The following is a 20,203-nucleotide window of genomic DNA, read 5'->3' as shown; positions in this document are numbered from 1 at the left end:
GCTAAAGCATAGTTTTAGAAATATTAACGAAAAACGTAAAAAAACTACTAATTTACCGACTTCCCCCCATCTCCCCCCCAAACCGGACGCTCAAAATGATGTAACTTTTTACTCTGGATGTCTGGGTTAGGCCTTTTTTTGGACCAATTATACTATATTACCTCCGTAACTTTGGAACCATTCATTTTAGAAGGGTTATGCATAGGGCCTTTTTTATTTCAAATTTAATGTAGAACAATTTTGTGTAGAGAGTTGTTCATGCTAAACCGCTTAGTTTTAGAAATATTGACGAAAAACCTAAAAAACTACGAATTTGCAGATTTCTCCCCCCTCTCCCCCCCCAAACCCGACGCTCAAAATGGTGTGACTTTTTTCTGAACATTATGTGGACCATATAGAACAATTTGGTGTTGGAGGATAACTTTCACTTTGGATGTCTGGGTTTGGGTCTAACTATACCATACTAATATAGTAAATATTTAATGTAAATTTGAATCGCCAACAATATATGGAAGAGTCGATTCCCGTTAAAGAGGAGGTCATTGTACAAAGGTACCAACCTTTTTAAAGTTGTTAATAAATAACATACATATACTCCGTCCGCTATATCTTTTCCCATGCGGTACGATTCATTTCCAATCAAATTAAGTCAAAACAGAAAGTGAAACGTACGCCGATGTGTGTAGTATATAGTATACATAGTGTGACCAACTCCAATTCAGTCGAATCCGGGACAAGGCTGAAAAAAATACCTGAAATCCGGGACATTTCAATGAAAATCGGGCCATTTTTTTTCAGAAGACGATAATTAAAATACAGAAATAAAAAAGTCCACCGTTTTAGAGTTCATAGAACTATAATACAACGATATAAAATGCATGCGTTTTGGATGTGATATTAGTATTACACTCTAGAAATTGTCGACTTTTTTTTTGTCCCACCAATTCAATTTCATCTGAATTCTTAGAAGAATAACGTATTCAAAATTTCAAAATAAAATTTTACCAAAACGTTGAAAATTCGGATGGCCCGGAAACCTTGCCCGGGACTCCGGGACACGACTTCGTAATTCGGGCCATGTCCCGGATTTTTCGGGCTAGTTGGTCACACTAAGTATACAGTATACAAAATGTATATACACATCGACGTTCGTTTCAATTTATGTTTTGACTTAATTTGATTGAAAATGAATCGTACCGCATGGGAAAAGTTATAGCGGACGGACTATATGTAGGTATTTGTGTAATAAATTATTCCTTTGCAAACTGTGCTTTCTATGTATATTTTACACGCTATTCACAAAAATACACTTTTGATGATGACAGTCAGTTTGACAGTCGCGAACTAAGTAGTATACAGTCGCCTGCAGTGGATGATACCCAGAGACATGTAAAAGGATAGACTTGGCTAGGGATATGCCACTCAATGCATCGAGGTGTAACGTCGACATAGGATTGAGTGGTCTAGCCATCTTCGTCTGTCACATGCGCGGGCTCGCTTGGTTAAAAGAGATAGATAGACCACCGATCGACTGTTTGCATCCTGTTTCCGCGTTACGCTTTTTTGGTGAGTATGCCGAGTCTACGCTTAATATGTCAATGATGATACCAGTCGCATGATCGCACTTACACGGACGTATACGCGCTACCTACGAGTCGCGCGACTACGCTTCCAATAGACAACCGGCCTAAAGCTTCGAAAATGCAATGATTTGTCTTTCAGTCTTTCGTAGAAATTTAAAAATATAAAATACTTACGGGAAAAATTTGAAAGCTTTGACGGTGAAACCGTTCTTTTCGAAAGCTTCTTTGATATCCTCTTCGTTGATGGTCGCAGGAATGTTGCTTAGATGTAAAGTAGAAGAAGGTGGGTAGATATTCTGATAATTCTTAGATCCCGGCTTCTTGAATCTGTGTAATGGACTCTGGCTGTAATCTTTGGTTAAACCGGCATCCGGTTGGCCTTCTTTAGGCATTTGTACGCTCTGGTGCTTGCTTAACATTACTCTAATGTTTTTGCCGAATACCTTTAATTTGTCCATATGAGTTATGGCTAAAAAGAACAATTATTTATTAATAAAAGGTTTTGTTTACAAGAAAATGTAAAATTTTTTTACAGAGCACTGAAAATCCTAAGAAACAAAATAAAATAAAAACGCACCATTAGCGAGAAAACAACAATAATAACTATGGATAAGGAAATAAGATAATTATAGGGAGAACACTTTGAAAAACTGCTAAAGGAAGAAAAAGTAGCAGAAAAATAAAATAAACGAATGGGATGATATAAGGAAAATATTGGTAACACAGGCGCTAGAAAGGGAGAAAAGCTAGACTTGCGAAATATATAGGAGACAGAGGAACACCGAGAGAATGGTCAAACGCAATAATTGTAGCAATACCTAAGAAGAGAAACACAAGAGACTGTGGAAATTATATCTAAAATGCAGAGGTGTAACCAGAATGATCCTAGGGGGGGTTACAACTACTTTATGGTCTCTGGGGGGTATGGAATAATAATGCTGTTAAGCGTATAGAGCTCAAAGTACATCCAAATGGGGGGTTACAACGCCCAAAACCCCCCTGGTTACGCCTATGCTAAAATGCGTAGCAGCCAAAATATACGATAACATAATAGTCAGAAAAATTATAATAGAAATACAACACAAATTAGAGACTGAACAAATCGGATTCCAAAAAGTGCATAGCAGACAAGATCAGATACTCACCATGCAGCAAATAATAGAGCAAGCCATAGAATAGAATAGAGACATATTATGTGTAAGTTAATGAAGAGCTGATGGAACTAACAAAAATTGTATACAGGAAAACAACAAACAGTACAAATGCAAAATATGTCATCAGAACCATTTGAAACAAGAAAGGAAGTGAGGCAAGTATAAACGTAAATAAAGAAAACATATAAATATGGAAAATAACGAGAAAAGAAGAGACGAAAGATCCAATAGAAGTAGAGATAGAATTTTCTTCTAACGAAGGTTGGCGATCACTTCTTTAAACGCTTCTCTATCTTTTGCAACGTGACATATCTATTCAACACTGAGGTTGACATTCCTCAGCCAATCTCTGATATTCCTCAGCCAAGATTTCTTCTTTCTTCCCAAGCCTTTTCTTGTGACCCAGATACGATGTTTTTCGTATTTTACTTGTGTCCATAAACTTTCTGACATGTCCTATTCGTCTTAAAACTTCTTCGTTTAAGACTTTTGCAGTCCAAGAAATTTTCAGAATACGCCTACATAGCCACATTCCGAATGTCTCCAATTTTTTTATGGATTGGGTTTTCAGAGTCCAAGCTTCTACCCCATATAGTAGTTGCGACCAAACATACCATTCGACGAACCCCAATCTTGATGGCCATACTCAATTTCTTATTTGTAAACATTAACTTGTATTTTTTTATAAATCATTTTCGGGCCATTTCTGTTCTGACCTTTATCTCCTCATTTTAATCTAATTGTGAGTTTATAATTGCTTCGAGGCATTTATACTTGTTAACCCTCTCTAGCCGTTTACCATCCAATGTCAGATGGTTGTTGTCAACAGGGTTTTTTGAGATCACCGTATATTTGGTTTTATCTATAATTTATTGTTAGTCCCATCTTCTTGCGGTAGATAGAATACCAAATTCCGCGTATTAATGGAGAGTTCCTTAATAACCAGGAATAAGAGAACCACAAAATAATAAAAGAGAAAGACTAAAAATTAAACCTTTGCTAGACACAATACAGGAACAGAAATTGGCATGGTTTGCAGATTTAACCCGGATGGACGATAATGGGAGTAAAGAGTATGAGAGGCAAAACTAGTAGCAAAAAATAAAAGAGGACAACCCGCAAAAGCTGAAGCACTGACATGACAGATATACTCAAAAGTAGGAGCAAAATCGTCACAGCAAGCAAACTAAATGCAACAGAACGGAAAATAATGGAAACAATTTATCAAAAGCAATATGTAGCAACTTTAGATACCTTAACCTTAATTTATAAGAGTTAAGAGAAACGATTATGCATGTATGTATGATACAAAATCTGTGGTTTCAAGTAGACTTGGCAACAATGAGGATAATCATAATCCTAAGAACGAGTACATAGCAGTTGGCACGCACGGAAAACATGTTAACGCATTTTTCCTGGCGTTTTGCTCAATAAAAAGAGGAAAAAAAGAGACATGTAAGCTGATACGTTTAGATAGAAAAAAAATGTAAGCGTATATTGCCACGAACAACAAATATACCAGTCAATGAGAGCAAGAACAGGATATAACTTCCGAATTCTATCCTACTGCATGGATTTTAATGAAATTTTGGGAATAGCGTTTACTTATCTCCTAATTCAAAGTCTACCCTATGACCCTATGCCGATGTGTGCTTTTGTCATGGGCGGTTACCACCTCTTCTCGGGGGTGGAAAATGTTTTGGTTAAAATAACCAATGAAGTGGCTAGATAACCTAATTCTAAGCAAAAACTGTTCTATAATTTTTTTTTGAAAACTCAACACTTTTTGAGTTATTTGTGGTTGAAAATTGACCATTTTCATTGAAAAATGACACCTTTTCGGATGGTTTTTTGCGAATACCTTAAAAACTATACATCTAACTAAAAAAACTATATAAAACATTTTTGTAGCTCATAAAAAAACAAAGAGACTCGTTCCTACATAAAACTTCTTGTTATAATACAAAAGAAGATATGCTATTTGAAAAGTGTTTGTTTTTTTGGTGCATGCTGAAGTCGGTGTATTCAACTTGAAATAACAGAGAAACGGTCGATTTTAAGCGTGTAATACACCCGCGAGTAAGTACGCGAACTTATGGCTAGATGACCTTTTTCGCGCGTGTATCACAGCAAGTACGCGTACTTTAAGTCCGCCGAGTAAGTACGCCGTCGATCCAACAACTTTGAAATCTTACTCGTAACCCGTACGTGTATCACTGCCACGAGCCGCGAGTATCGAGCCATCATGTTATTGCGTTTAAACTAGATTAGACTTATATTTTCACTAATTAAGCAAATTGCCTAGAAATAATTCAATCGTTTATTGTTGAAAAGAGACAAGTCACATTTTATAAGTTTTGAGAAAACCGCAAAACACTATTTTAAGCTTTTTTGATTATTTGTTTTTGATAAACCTAATTATTTATAGGCTGTTTTATCCTCCTGATGAAAATATTACCCTCTTATCTATGATATTTTGTTTGTTACCCACACTTTTCGATTTCGTCTTTTTTATTAGTATTAAAAATATATAATACGATAGGATACGATACGAATAGTATAAGAGCTGTGAGACATTTTTGAGTAGGTATTTTAGGCAACCTGAAAATTTTTCAGGTGACTCTTCTATGATAGCCTAATACAAAAATGCCAGTCTGGCTGGAGGGTAGCGGTTATTTTCCCCAAAAATCCCCCCAAAATTAAAAAAGAGTAAAAATTGTTATTACAAAAAATGTCATTGATATGACTTGAAAGTAAATTTAAATAATAAAATATAAAGAAAATAAACAGGCCAGACGATTTGAGGGCGATTTTAACTCTACAAGATATTTGCATAGGCGCCCCAGGATTATTTTCATGGGGTGCATCTGAACTTCAAAAGATTTCATTTGAATCTGTACATACTATTAACGAGTATAAAATATACAACTATACATGCATATACAGGGTGTCCAGAAACTCTACCGACAAACGAAGACAGGAGATTCCTCAGATAATTTTAAGACAATTTAACCCAATTCATCTAGTCCGAAAATGCTTCCTAAGGGAGCTAGAGCTCTTTGAAGATGGCGACATGTAATTAGTTTTTCTTAAATACCTCCAAAACGCTTCTATTTAGAAAAACGAAAATTGGTGTGCATATTTACTTTTCAGAAATGAATCGATTCCATCTATTGCGAATTTCTAGTACCGGTCATAGGCGTGCGTTTTGGGTAGGGCAATGGTTTTTAGCATTTTTGACTCTGAATTATTAAATTGTGAGGTATTCTAGTACTAAAAGGTACTCTTGCTTAAGTCAATAGGGTACACCGTTTTCTAGAAAAATCGATTTGAAAATTTTTCGTTCTTTGAATTTAAAAAAAAAGATTAAAAAAAACTATTTAGAGAGATGAAAACTGGTACATTTATTTATACTCCAGAGATTAATCGATTTCATTAATGGCGAATTTCTAGAAACGGTCATAGGCGTCCGTTTTGGGTAGGTCAACAGTTATTTTATAGCATAACTTTGTTGTCTTTAATTTTTAAGTATTTTTGACACTTGATTATTCAATTATGAGATATTCGAGTACTAAACGTTACTCTTGCTTTAAGTTTGTAAAATATATTGTTTTTTTTTAATTTTTTTCAATTTTTTTTTTCAAATTCCCAAGACCAAATACTTTCAAATCGATTTTTCTAGAAAACGGTGTGTCCTACCGACTTAAAGTAAGAGTACCTTTTAGTACTAGAGTACCTCACAATTTAATAATCCAGTATCAAAAATGCTTAAAAGTTGAAGACAAAAAAGTAATGCGATAAAATAACCGTTGCCCCACCCAAAACGGACGCCTATGACCGGTACTAGAAATTCGCAATGGATGGAATCGATTCATTTCTGAAAAGTAAATATGTATACAAATTTTCGTTTTTCTAAATAGAAGCGTTCTGGAGGCATTTAAGAAAAACGAATTACATGGCGCCATCTTTAAAGAGCTCTAGCTCCCTTAGGAAGCATTTTCGGACTAGGTGAATTGGGTTAAATCGTCTTAAAATTCGGAATGAGGAATCTCCTGTCTTCGTTTGTCGGTAGAGTTTCTGGACACCCTGTATATGTACATTCCTTCTGGACAGGGAGGTGCAATTGTTATTTTGACATGGTATTTTTTAATTTTAAAAATAAATATTCTAAAAAAGACAGTTTTTTTCATGAAATTTTCCAATTGCAATTTGATCAAACAAATTACGCTTGCATATAAATGAAAAGCGCTATAGGTAAGCAGCAGTGTGAGAAAGAGCGTATACCGATAGCTGTTTGCGTCCTCTGTTGTAGCTGAGCGAATCTGTTTGCTCGAGAAAATCACGTGACCTGTCGATATCCATGTTGTTGTGCCTCGAAACGTTATTATATTAGTAGTAATTATTTTATATATTATAGTTTTTTAAGTAATTTTTCTTAATTAAAGGAAAATAATACGTACTATACAATAGATTTTGCAAATATGATACAAAAAAAAACATATTTATTATTATAAATATATAGGTAGAAAAGTATAAAACTAAAAACTAAATTAATTCTGTGTCCGAATTTTGTACTTCTTCTTCAAACTCCTCATCTGAGCTTACTATTGATTCCTCTTCTACACGATCTGTAAATAGTTGTAATATGTATTTAGAATTAGTTAAAAATTAATCAGTGATTAATTAATTGAGTTGCTACGTATTCTCTGTCCTTTTATACGGAGTCGAAGCCTGGACAATCACGGGCGCATCTGAAGAAAGACTTGCCATTGTTGAGATGTGGTGTTATCGACTAATGTAAAATATAGCATGGGCATAACACTTAACAAACACGGAAACATTAAGAAAGATGAAAAAGGCAAAAGAAATACTCAACACTATGAAGGAAAGAAAAATGAGCTAAAATAAATATACATTCTCTTCTTCTTCGTCAGACTCCCCTCGAGAATCAGATTCTTCTACCTGATCTATAAATAGTTGTAACATGTATTTAGAATTAATGAAAAATTAATTAGTGAATAATTGATTGAGTTGCTACGTATTCTTACTTATATAACCAATGCTTAATACTTTTCCTTATATAACCAATCACATTAGGTTTTTTATTTCTTAGTACATATATGACCAAAGTAGCTCATGTTTCTTTCCTTCATAGTGTTGAGTATTTCTTTTGCCTTTTTAATCTTTCTTAATGTTTCCGTGTTTGTTACGTGTGTCCTTGATTATATTTAACATTATTCGATAACTCCACATCTCAACAACAGGCTTCGACTCCGTATAAAAGGACGGAGAATACGTAGCAACGCAACTAATTAATCACTAATTAATTTTTAATTCATTCTAAATATATATTACAACTATTTACAGATCATGTAGAAGAGGAATCTGAGTCTCAAGGGGAGTCTGACGAAGAAGAAGAGAATGAATATTTAAGCTCAAATGAGGAGTTTGAAGAAGAAGTACAAGATTCGGACACAGAATTAATTTAGTTTATAGTTTTATACTTTTCTGCCTATAATATTTATAATAATAAGTTTGTTTATCGTATTTGCAAAATCTGTTGTATTATTTTTCTTTAATTAAGAAAAAGTTATTTAAAAAGCTATAATATACAATAATTCTGTACCCTGGGATCAAAAATGGTCAACTCCATTTTTAAAACAGTGGAAATAAACACGTATATGTGACAAATACAATAGACTGGCGTTTCCTGATACATTATTATTAATTGATACACAAACTATAATATGTTAGTAACAAAATAATAATGTATCACGAAATGCCAGTCTATTGTGTTCGTCACATATACGTGTTTATCACCACTGTTGCAAAAATGGAGTTGGCCATTTTTGATCCTAGGGTACAGAATTACTCTAACGTTTCGAGGAACAACAACATGGATATCGCCAGGTCACGTGATTTTTCTCGAGCGAACGGACTCGCTCAGATACAACAGAGGACGCAAAAAGCTATCGGTTTACGCTCTTTCTCACAGTTGCTTACCTATAGCGCTTTTCATTTATATGCACGCGTAATTTGTTCGATCACCTGGCAGTTGGAAAATTTCACCAAAAAAACCTGTCTTTTTTAGAATATTTATTTTTAATATTAAAAATACCCTGTCAAAATAACAATTGCACCTCCCTGTCCGGAAGGAATGTACATAGCTATGCATGTATAGTTGTATATTTTATACCGGTTGATAGTATGTACAGATTCAGATGAAATCTTCTGAAGTTCAGATGCATCCCCTGAAAATAATCCTGGGGCGCCCATGCAAGTAACTTGCAGAGTTAAAATCGCCATCAAATCGCCTGGCCTGTATATTTTCTTTATATTTGAATATTTAAATTTACTTTAAAGTCACGTCAATGATATTTTTTGTAATAAAATTTTTTACCCTTTTGTTAACTTTGGGGGGGATTTTTGGGGAAAATAACCGCTACCCTCCAGCCAGACCGGCATTTTAGTATTAGGCTATCATGGAAGAGTCACCTGAAAAATTTTCAGGTTGCCTAAAATACCTACTCAAAAATGTCTCACAGCTCTTGGACCAGAAGTATATAATACGATAAAATTCCTAAATAGCGCAAAGCATCTTCTCTCGACAACACCGCAATGAGTTATGAGTAAGTCTGCCGTGTATCACCGACGGCGAGCCGCGTAAGTCCGCGATCTTTAAACCAGCGTACTTAAAGTTTGCGTGTGTATCACACGCTTTAGGTGTATAATGTATAATGGTACCAATACCTTCTATAGTGTTTGAAAAGATCTTTAGAATTTGTAATATTAAATATCGATTACGTTCAAACTAAGCGAGATACGCTACAAAAAAATTGATGACTAATGTATTTTAAGAAAAAATGAGAAGTATATTTAATCCCTCATCTACAAGAATTTGAATGCACCGGTTTCCTTCTACAATACCTTTTATTTATGTTATTTGTATGTTCAAAAAGTTGGAAGAGTTTAAAATTAATGGGTTTTGAAAAAAAATAAAATCAAATTATAGATCGCATTTTTAAATTTTCTTAAAAATTCTTCCTTTTTTTCCATGTAACTTGAAAATGATAAGAGATAAAGTGATGAAAAACAAATTTTTTAACTAAAAAACCCTACATTTTTGTACAGTATCTTATTTTCGTATCTCCTATCACTTTCGAGTTATGTACATGGAGGAAAAGTATAATGCCTTATTTCAAGTTGAATACACCGATTTGAGCATGCACCAAAAATACAAACTCTTTTCACCTTCCATATCTTTTTTTGGCATTATAACTAGAATATTTATAAATGAACAAATCTCTTTGTTTTCTTATAAGCTACAAAAATGTTTTATATGGTTTTTTTAGTTAAATGCATAGTTTTTAAGTTATTCGCAAAAAACCGTCCAAAAAGGTGTCATTTTTCAATGAAAATGGCCAATTTTCAACAACGAATAACTCAAAAAGTATCGAGTTTTCAAAAAAAAAATTATAGAATAGTTTTTACTTAGACTTAGGTTCTCTAGCCACTTCCGTGGTTATTTTGACCAAAAATTTTTTCACCCCCTTGAAGGGGTGGGAACCGCCCCAAGATAAAAGCGCCACAGTATATAGGGTAGACTTTGTTTCTTGAGTTATTCCCTACTTACTGTGAAAATATCAAGTAAATAGTTGTAGTAGGATGGAATTCGGAACCAAATACCCTCATTGACTGCCCTAAAAAAATAAGGAAAATCGTGACGGGAGCCAAATATTAAACTGTACAACATATTTTATATTGATTTAAAATATAATACTTACCCAAGTGGGCTTGGTGTGGTTCGGCCAATTGAACTAACGCTGAATCCTTTTTGTTGTACAAAATCTTCACCCGTTGTACATCACCATATACCCCTAAAAGATAATATTTTAAAAACTACGTAACAAAAATGTCTATATAAAACATATATACGTAACATTAAAACTGTATTAACTCGAATAATGATAAAAAATTAGATAAAATTAATACTAGATTTTAATAGGAAGATCTCCATACACAATAACTAGAGAAATAAGGAAATATAAAAGAAACATTGAAATAACACGAAATAAACATGCAAAATAATTAGAAAGAAAAAACTCTTTACGCATTCTAATAGAAAAGTGAAGATACATATAGTAAAAAACAATAAAAACACAATCACTATAGATGGATCTAAGCAGTAAGCTATTGACCAACGAAAAATAAAGAAACAAATGCTTCTGTTTATCTAAACAAATTTAAAATAATTAAAAGTAAAACTAAGGTAATAAGTAACTAAAAGAGATTACCAAAATAGATATGAGATGTGTATTAAAAACTGGCTACTACAATTTAGGTGTCCATTTTTCTCGTTTTAATATAGTTAAAAATATAAAAACTAAAAGAAACCATATTTTTAGTTTGAATAAAATGTAAAACTTAATATAACAAGGGTCAATTTTTGTTTACATATATTTTGAAAATAATATTTTTTTCTTCTTCTTTTTGTGTAGACATGACTCTGTCTGTTTTTTCAATGTGCCTCTAGTAAGTTGTCGTTCCATCGTTTTCGTGGTCTTCCCGCTGATCGTCTTCCTATTGGGGAACGGTCTCTCGCTGTCCTGACTACCCTATTTGTTGTCATTCGGCTTATGTAGTCATTCCATTCTATTCTTCTGTTTCTTACCCAGTTATTAATGTTATCCATCTTGCATCTCCGTCGTATATCTGTACTTCTAGCTCTGTCCCATAGAGTCTTTATTACCCTCGATTTTTCGAAGGGTTTTCATCTCCGCTGTTTCGAGCAATCTTTTTGTCCTCTCTGTGTCGGGTCGTGTTTCTGCCGCGTATGTCATTATTGGTCTAATGACTGTTTTGTAAATTCTGCCTTTCATTTCTTTTTCGATATTTTTATTTCTCCATATTGTGTCATCCAGGCAACCTGCGGCTCTGTTTGCTCTATACACTTGATCTTCCACTTCTGTTTCGAGCCTTCCGTAGTTAGATAGTGTGATGCCTAGGTATTTAAACTCCATCACTTGTTCTATTATCTGACCTTCCAGCTCCAATTTACATCTTATTGGATCTGCTGTTATAACCATGTATTTTGTTTTTTTTTTTTGAGGAAATTAACATGTTAAAGTTTCTGGCGGTTATGTTAAATTGGTGCAGCATACGTTGTAAATCATCTTCACTTTGAGATATTAGTATTGCATCGATTGCATAGCAGATTATTTTAAGTTGTTTTTCTCCCATTTGGTAGTTAACTTGTGTCTTGTGTCACCTAAAGTTACTTCCAATAGTTTCTTGTGTCACTTAAAGTATTCGTTCAGGTGTACTATGTGGACATGTTGACATTTTCATGTGGACAACATTTAATGTTGTTCTGAAGCTATTTCCTTGTGGCATTTTTATAATCAACTATTTTTCAATGGGAAATAAGCCACAATTTTACCAAAAAAATGATTTTATTAACGTTTCGACGCCCAAGTTGGGTGTCGCTGTCAAAATACAAAATAATACTAAATTAAACAAAAATGTTGTTGCTTAGTAAAAAATTCTTCTAATAATTTATTTAATCTGACTCATTTCCTGAAAGTGACCTTTCCTTATAGTGTCCTGTTCCTGACAGTGTTCATAATACTTTCAACATCATCACTTAGGATTCAGGGATTTATTTGGCTAAAACTCTTCAGCAAGTCAATTGGAGTATTTCGTATGAGCCACTGTTTTTTAGTCTGATGATCATATCAAGTTCTGATCTATAATGTTAGGGACTTGTTTGGTTTTCCAAGCGCATCTTTGGCTGAAGTTAGTGATATCCTCCTTTACGGTGTTGATCTTTAGGTCACGGGCCAACATAGTATTAGGCAAACACTAGTGAAATTTTTTAATATGACACCAGACGTTGATGTCACAGGTTCAAATGAGTTTCAAAATGGTAAATCTGAGATCTAGATACATCTCTGAGTATCTTATGTCTTCTTGGCTACGATATTGGCTATTTGAAGAAATTGGTGAACAAGTTTATCTACTATTAGTGAAAATAAACTAGCAGACCTCAATCTCAGAATACTGTTGAGATTTGCATGAAGTTTGTCTTGCAATTACTGGGTCCTAAATAATGCTAATGCCAATTAGCACATGTAGATCTGCCCTCTGATGATCTGGCAAATCCGCTGTCAATATCAATATAAGAATAATCAGACAGCACATCCCTATGATACGCAGGCTTCAGTTGGGTAAAGAGATGAATATTCATCTTGAAATTTACAAGGTAAACAAGTACAAGTTCAAGTTTTTTCAATATTTTTTTTTCTACAAATTCTCCAACCTTTTCCATCCTTACTATTTGCGCCATTTTTAAGAGTTTCTTATTTATCAGTTTTACATGTTTTCAGAAGTTTTTGGAAGGTTCTTCCTTAGTCTATATTTTTTTAAGTTCAAGTTTGGTACACAATATCGTTAAATAGTTTTCTATTACTTGTCTCTCTTTATTTTTCCTAATAAATTTGTTAAAAATAGCAGGCAAATGCAGTCCCGGACGAAGAAGAACCTGATGGTTGAATAATTTGCGAGATTGGTATGGGGTTGATACAAGCATGCTATTTAGGATGGCAGTGAATAAAATTAAGATAGCTATGATGGTAACCAACGTTCTGAAAGAACCTGGTACATAAAGAAGAAGAATACAGTTTTCGTTTATCAAGCTGCATTTCAATTACCTCTAACTGTTTCGTCAAGATCTCTTAAGTTCATAATTTTTCCTTTTATTGAAACATTTCATGGTTTTCAGGTTATAATAGTGTCCTTATTCGTCTTTTGCACTATGTTGAAACTTAGTTGCATGTATTATCCGACTAGCTTGTACTTATGGCCTATGCTTGTTCTATGTATTTTTTCTAATGCAGACAAGACTTATTCAAGATAATGTTTAATTTTTTCTTTAAGTTAGTTTCTATAATACCTGCTAATCACTTTTAGCATATTTTCTAATATCCCTGTTGTATCTCTTTTTACACTCCATGTGTTTGTTTTTATTATTTACTTCATCTTTTATTCTATTGTAATTGGTTTTTCTTAAATTATTTCTACTCTTTATTTATTTATGTACAAACTAATCTCTTGTAACAATGCATCTCTTTAACTTTATCTTATCTCCTTTATCGTTATATAATACTATAGATAAGAACCATTTTAGTTCTTTTAGAAACTATGCATTATAGACCTGAAAGGTCCTTCAAATCGTATTTTTCCCTGGAAGAAAATGTCCTAGTCTTGAAAATGAGTATATAGATTGCTCTCAGTCCAATGAATAACTTTATATAATTAAGGGTCAATAAGTCAAAGGTTACTAAAATTACAGGTAACTCCAGATAGAGGGGAGGTAGAGTCTTGAAACTTGGTATATAGTTCCGCGATAACATCAACAAATAGTGTCTTCAAAGGTACAGAATTTGCTAAAATACGTCAGATATCACCGAACTGCATCAGGTCCACAGACTTGTAAATTGCAAGTATCCTGCAAGTTATAAAAAGTTGGTTCGAGTTTAATTCGCTGTCGGTTTCTTAATACTTCAGTTGTATCAGTTTATTTTTCTTGAGGATTTAGTATTTTTAGTAGTCAGATACTATTTTCAATCCCATGACAAGTCCATTCAAAGTAAGTAACACGCTTAATTCACATGAACAGTCCATACAGTACTTTAAATATTCCTCAGCAAACGTATTGGTACACTTCGGCCAATGTGAAAGTGCCTACGTCAATGACAAAGAGACACCCTCTGATCACGCGCTCCACTGTGTTTTCTTTCACTTATAATGTAAATCTAATAGGTATACGTAATTTTATTTTAGTATGGTGTCTGCATGCGTTGCTTCCTAGTAGATTTGTAGATGATACTGGTAGTTTCTAGCATTCTTTCTTTAGACTTAGACGATTAGATACTTTGGATGCTCATTTCCTCGTTTATAATGCATTATCTGTTAGATATTTAAAAAAACGACTTATAAAAGGACAATAAGCTGGAACTATTTTTACTAAATGACAGTAAATGACTACAAATATAGTCATAATATTGTAAATAAATGTACTTATATTAATCTACAATGACCCAAAACTTCAATAAAAGGACCTAGTTATATAACATTTTTAAACAAAAAATTTAATTACATCTGGTGAAAATGATAACAAATGATATTTATAATCAATTTTGGTAATCCCTAATAACTATTCATCCAATTCACTTGGTAGTTTGGGAAATTTGAAATGGTTAATTTTGGAAAAACAAGCAAATTGGATTTAAACTCTGTTATTTTAATTAATTACTACAATATAAATGAAAAATACAATATACAATAATATAAACACTATTAAAATTGAGTGTAATTCTGTGTTCTGCCTTTATTATAGACCAAAAGTACCTGCATTGATAAAAGCATCATGATAGTGATCATCCACAATTTAATGGAAAAATATTTCTATAGTCAGATATATTTATAACATTCCATTATTGTTCCATAATTGGTGTTAAAATTGAATTAAATAAAGTGTAATCTTCAGTGTAAAGCAGTCCTTCAAGTGTTCATACGCCTATGCGATATGCACTATCACCAATCTTTATTTTGTTTAATAACTAGAAGAGATTAAAACTTATTTTCGCGTACGATATTCACAGGCCGTAACCTGAGTTGTTAATACAGGATTCAAGATCAAGATATTTTATTTCATTTCTTATGCTCAAATGTTCCTTCTTTAGCATCAAAACACTGTCTTCTATTCATCGATTGAATTTAACAACTTCAAATACCTACATTAACGAACTATTTAACAAGATAATCATAAATGTTCGGACTTTTCAAGAGCATATTTTTCTTCTAGAGATAATCATGTGTTGTGTTTATAATTTCCACTGTTGTTAATTTGAACATTGAAATAATTATAAGTTTCGTAGGTAATTTCTAAGTTAATACTTTAGCCTTGCATTTACTACCTTATCTAAATGACCGTCAACCCGCCCCTTTTCAGCAAAACAACGCGCCTCCCCATATTGCTCGTCGAACTATGGACTTTCTCCAAGAAGCTGGCGTTAATGTTTGCCGTGACCACCCCGTTCACCTGATTTAAATCCTATCGAACACGTGTGGAATATGATATGATACTGTCTACTTTGCACCATGCTTGACATACTCTGGCACAGCTAATCCATGAAGTTCAAGTTGCCTGGAACGAAGTGCCACGAGCAGACATCGGTCATCTCATTTTGTCAATGCCTAGAGAGTTTATTCAGCTATCGGATCGCCAAACACATTATTAATTGTATTTTATTACATGTTAATAAAAATTCTGGCCAACGTTATCGTTTGATTGTTGATGTAAATCTAACATGTTGCCAAAAAATAATCAAGCAATTATTCCTTCTGGGTGAACACTTCTAATGTCACACACTATATATATTCAGTACCCAAATATATCAGCGGTAGTAAATGTTTTCATTTGATATAATCTTCAAATAACTTTCTGGTCACAAATTCCATGTTAGCATAATCCTTCTTAACAGTGATTTGATCGTGCATAATTTAGAGTATAATATATTGTATGGTCATCAAGAATTCCCAAGTCATTGTATTTCCTTTGCGACTGGGAGAGTGCTTCATACAGGTACATATTGAATGGAAGGCCCTCATGAAATAGTCAAAAATACCAAAAATGTATACTTAACCATAAAATATAAATAATTATTGACGTTTTTGATGGTTTTAAAAGAACAGAGTTTTTAATTAATTGTTCCTAGCTAGATACACCTAAAACATTTGTTGTGACATAAAAGTTAACTGATATTTTAAAATGTTTCTGCAATATATATGTAAGTAAAATATGAAACTTAAGCAACAGAAAATTATTTTTTCACTTTATTTCGTTAATATAATTCGTTCATGTTTAGTGTATCTATCTAGGCAACAGAAGAAATATAATTAAGTGTGAAAACATACCAAATAGTGTAAAGAGAGCGTCAGGCGTGACCATCTACAATAGAGAAAGATGACAGTAGGATGTAACGTGGCACAAAGAGGTAGCATATATGCCACCGGAGGGGCAGCAAATGTAAAAAAAGAAAAAAATAGCATTAGATACTTTCTTTTTGTTTAAAAAATCGGTTCACACGCGTATAAGGATTAAAATAATAGTTTATAAGGCTCAGCCGGTTTCCTTCATAAAAAATTAATATTTTGATATGATAAATTAAAGTTTTATAACATTTTTACGTAATATTATCTATATGTGAGTTTATACCTAATAGGTTTTATTGGACAATTCTATTCAATAATCTTAAAATTTACTATTAAAAATAGAGCTAATGTAGATATAATGGACCGCTTCTTATTTTTTTTGGCAAATAAAAAAATGGCAAATGTAAACCAATCTGCAATATTTAGGTATCTAGGTTAAGAAAATATTAGACACATCAAAAATAGAAAGTTTAGGCCCCAAACAATATAGTAGAACCTCATAATAAAACAAACATAATAAACAAACAAACATAATAAAAAAATGGAAAAGTTTCTGGGGATCAGCAATTTGAATTCAGGAACGACATGTAAATAGAGAAGCTCTGTTCAGCTTCCGATCGGGTTTAGTTCCTCATAAAACTAATGGACATATTGTATAAACATTGTTTAAAAAAGAATAGTTGGTCAACGCAATGAATAAATTTGTTTGATTCTAATTGAGATACATCAACATATTTTTGGAAAAAAAAAGATACGAACATTATAGGAAATCTCTACTGGAAACAAAAAAGCCAATATAAAAATGTACCTGTTCTGAAGATACAGTAATACGAAAAGGGATTCCGAAAGGTTTGAGCCCTTTCTCCTATATTAATTAACATCTTTTATAGTTTTTCAGTAACTTATTTTAGGACAAAACAATATTTTTCTCAAAGTAACTTTGTATTACAATAAATTTACCTTGTCCGTTCTTGATATAATTAATCTTAGTATTTTCCTTTCGAAAGTATAAATTTTGTTACAAATATAAATAATGAGAGCCTTATAAACACTATATAGCATATTTCATCAAGTACTGCTGAGAGAAAAGAGAGATTATAGATTAATAGCACAAGTAAAGATTTCTTAACATGATTAGATGATTAATGCTATATACAAAATACCACATTATATTCCTTTCAAATAAAATTATGTAAAACCGCTGTAAAGTATTATTTTGTTATACTGACAGTATTGAATATAATGTAATTAATAAATAATAATTTATTGATTTTTATACTGTAGAGCAAAAATGTCTGTGTTGCTTCATAATCTAGATAGTCGTAATATACCTAAGTAAGAATATTCAATGAAGTAAGGACAAAGATAAAGGTGTATGTATATATAAAATGAGCACAATTGATTATTTAACTAATTTATCTAATAAATGTTTAAACGCTTGACACTTGTTCAATTATTTAAAAAAATAAGGGACACGTGAGTGCCAATCCATAGTTCATTATTTATAATTGAATTAATATAAAATATAAATAATCCCACCACGTAATGCAGACATCTACTACAAACTTCTATTTGGTGGTATGATTTACTTCATTAGTCATATTTTGTTGATATCAGTAAATTTAGAAAAAAAAATATTTTCTCAATTATGTACATTAACTATAATTAACAATAAGCGAACGATTAAATAGTTTTGCACAATTTAGTAAATCGCTGCTGGTAAAGCATTGACCCGACACAGAGAGGACAAAAAGATTGCTCGAAACAGTTGAGTAGAAAACCCTTCGAAAAAGCGATGGTAAGACTCTATGGGACAGAGCTAGAAGTGCAGATATACGACGGAGATGCAAGGTGGATAACATTAATAACTGGGTAAGAAACAGAAGAATAGAATGGAGTGACCACATAAGCCAAATTCCAATAAATAGGGTAGTCAGGACAGCGAGGGACGGTTCTAGGAAGACGATCAGTGGGAACACCACGAAAACGATGGAACGACAACTTACTAGAGGCACATTTAAAAAACAGACAGAGTCATGCCTATACAAAAAGAAGAAGAAGATATGCTAGTGGTAGCTATTTGAAGCCAAGTTGATCAGACGACTACTGGCTTCTAGAAGAACTGTAGACCTAGCAATTCTGCTATTGGCCCCTCTTCTGTTGGGTCTGTGAAGAATCATTGCCACACATGACTAAAAACGAAGTAAAAAGAATAACATGTTCTACACTTGTACTGTAAGCACTGTAGTTTCAAGTGTTTGTGTACCTTTTTTAAATAAATAGAGTAGTTGTTCTCTGCCATACTGCAAAAACTGAGAGAGAAATTCAATGTTCTTTTTAATGGTTTTCCTTATGTGATCTCTTGGTGTAATTACAGTATTAGGACTACAAAAGTAAACGAAGAAGAAAGTGATGATGACAACATACAAATCGCAAAATAAGAAATCAGGGATTACCAATGTAAATTAAAAAACAAATGCTCCAGGAACTAATGAAGGGCGTTAGATTAGAAGATATGTTACAATTACTAAGAAAGAAACGAGTCCAACAGAATGATAAAATAATTAAAGACATTAGCAACAATGGATCACCAATGCAAATTAAAAAAATGCTCCAGGATCTAAAGACGAGCGTTAGATTAGATGTGTTACAATTACTAAGACAAAAACGAATCCAACAGAATGGTAAAATAATTAAAGACGTTAGCAACAAACTGAAAATTAATGAAGTAATGAACTACCATCGGAATTAGATTTCAACACGGAAATCTGACAGGTAGATAGCTTAAGTACACCACTCTTCAACGTAATAATAGACAAATATATAGAAGAAATTAAAAGGACAGAACAAGGATATAAGCTGGTCAGAAAACAAATAAAGATCATTTGTTATGAATCGACACCATTCTGATCTTAGATAACCTAGGTACAAATATTCAAAATAACGGTTTACACATACAATATGAAAATTATACACAAGACACTTATAGTGGTGGGACAACTCAAACAATGAAAAATATTAACTAACGACGAAAGGATAAGAATAAGAAAATTTCTTTTTTCTAGCGCCACTATATTTGTAATTTTTCGGGAAGTGACTAAACGAATATTAATTAGTGTTAAAAATATATGAGACAGTTGCATTTTTTGGACGTTTACGTCATTTTGTTAGACCACCTATCTTACCTTCTATATATCATTTTTATACTTATAGATTACGGATTTAGAGAGTATATCTCCAGAGCCTCACAAATAACGAATGGACGAGTATGAGATATGAATAGGAAAACAAACATAATAGAAGAAATCCAAGAAAAACAACTTTGTTGGTATGCCCATGTACAAAGAATGGACGAACATCGACCCAAGGCTGATAATAAAATGGCAAGCTCCGGAAAGAAGGAAAAGAGGCAGACCGAAAACTACCTGAATAAGTGGAATCCAGAAAGCAATGTCTGAGAGAGATCAACGA

The 20,203-nt window shown here is 32.8% G+C and overlaps 1 protein-coding gene across 2 annotated transcripts in view; it reads right to left on the bottom strand.

The window, feature by feature from the left end:
• Window positions 1-20,203, bottom strand: part of LOC114326010 (polypyrimidine tract-binding protein 2) — a 496,863-nt gene that overhangs the window by 9,667 nt on the left and 466,993 nt on the right. For both annotated transcript variants that reach the window (XM_028274194.2, XM_028274193.2), the window contains exons 8-10: window positions 16,715-16,748; window positions 10,522-10,614; window positions 1,758-2,052 (exon numbers count right to left, since the gene is read on the bottom strand). In XM_028274194.2, coding sequence (XP_028129995.1) covers window positions 1,758-2,052; window positions 10,522-10,614; window positions 16,715-16,748 — 422 coding nt within the window. The remainder of the gene's footprint in view (window positions 1-1,757; window positions 2,053-10,521; window positions 10,615-16,714; window positions 16,749-20,203) is intronic.

Source organism: Diabrotica virgifera, chromosome 7 (genome assembly GCF_917563875.1).
Source record: "Diabrotica virgifera virgifera chromosome 7, PGI_DIABVI_V3a".
In the NCBI taxonomy this organism is placed as follows: Eukaryota; Metazoa; Arthropoda; class Insecta; order Coleoptera; family Chrysomelidae; genus Diabrotica; species Diabrotica virgifera.
This window is presented reverse-complemented; position numbering and strand designations above follow the sequence as displayed.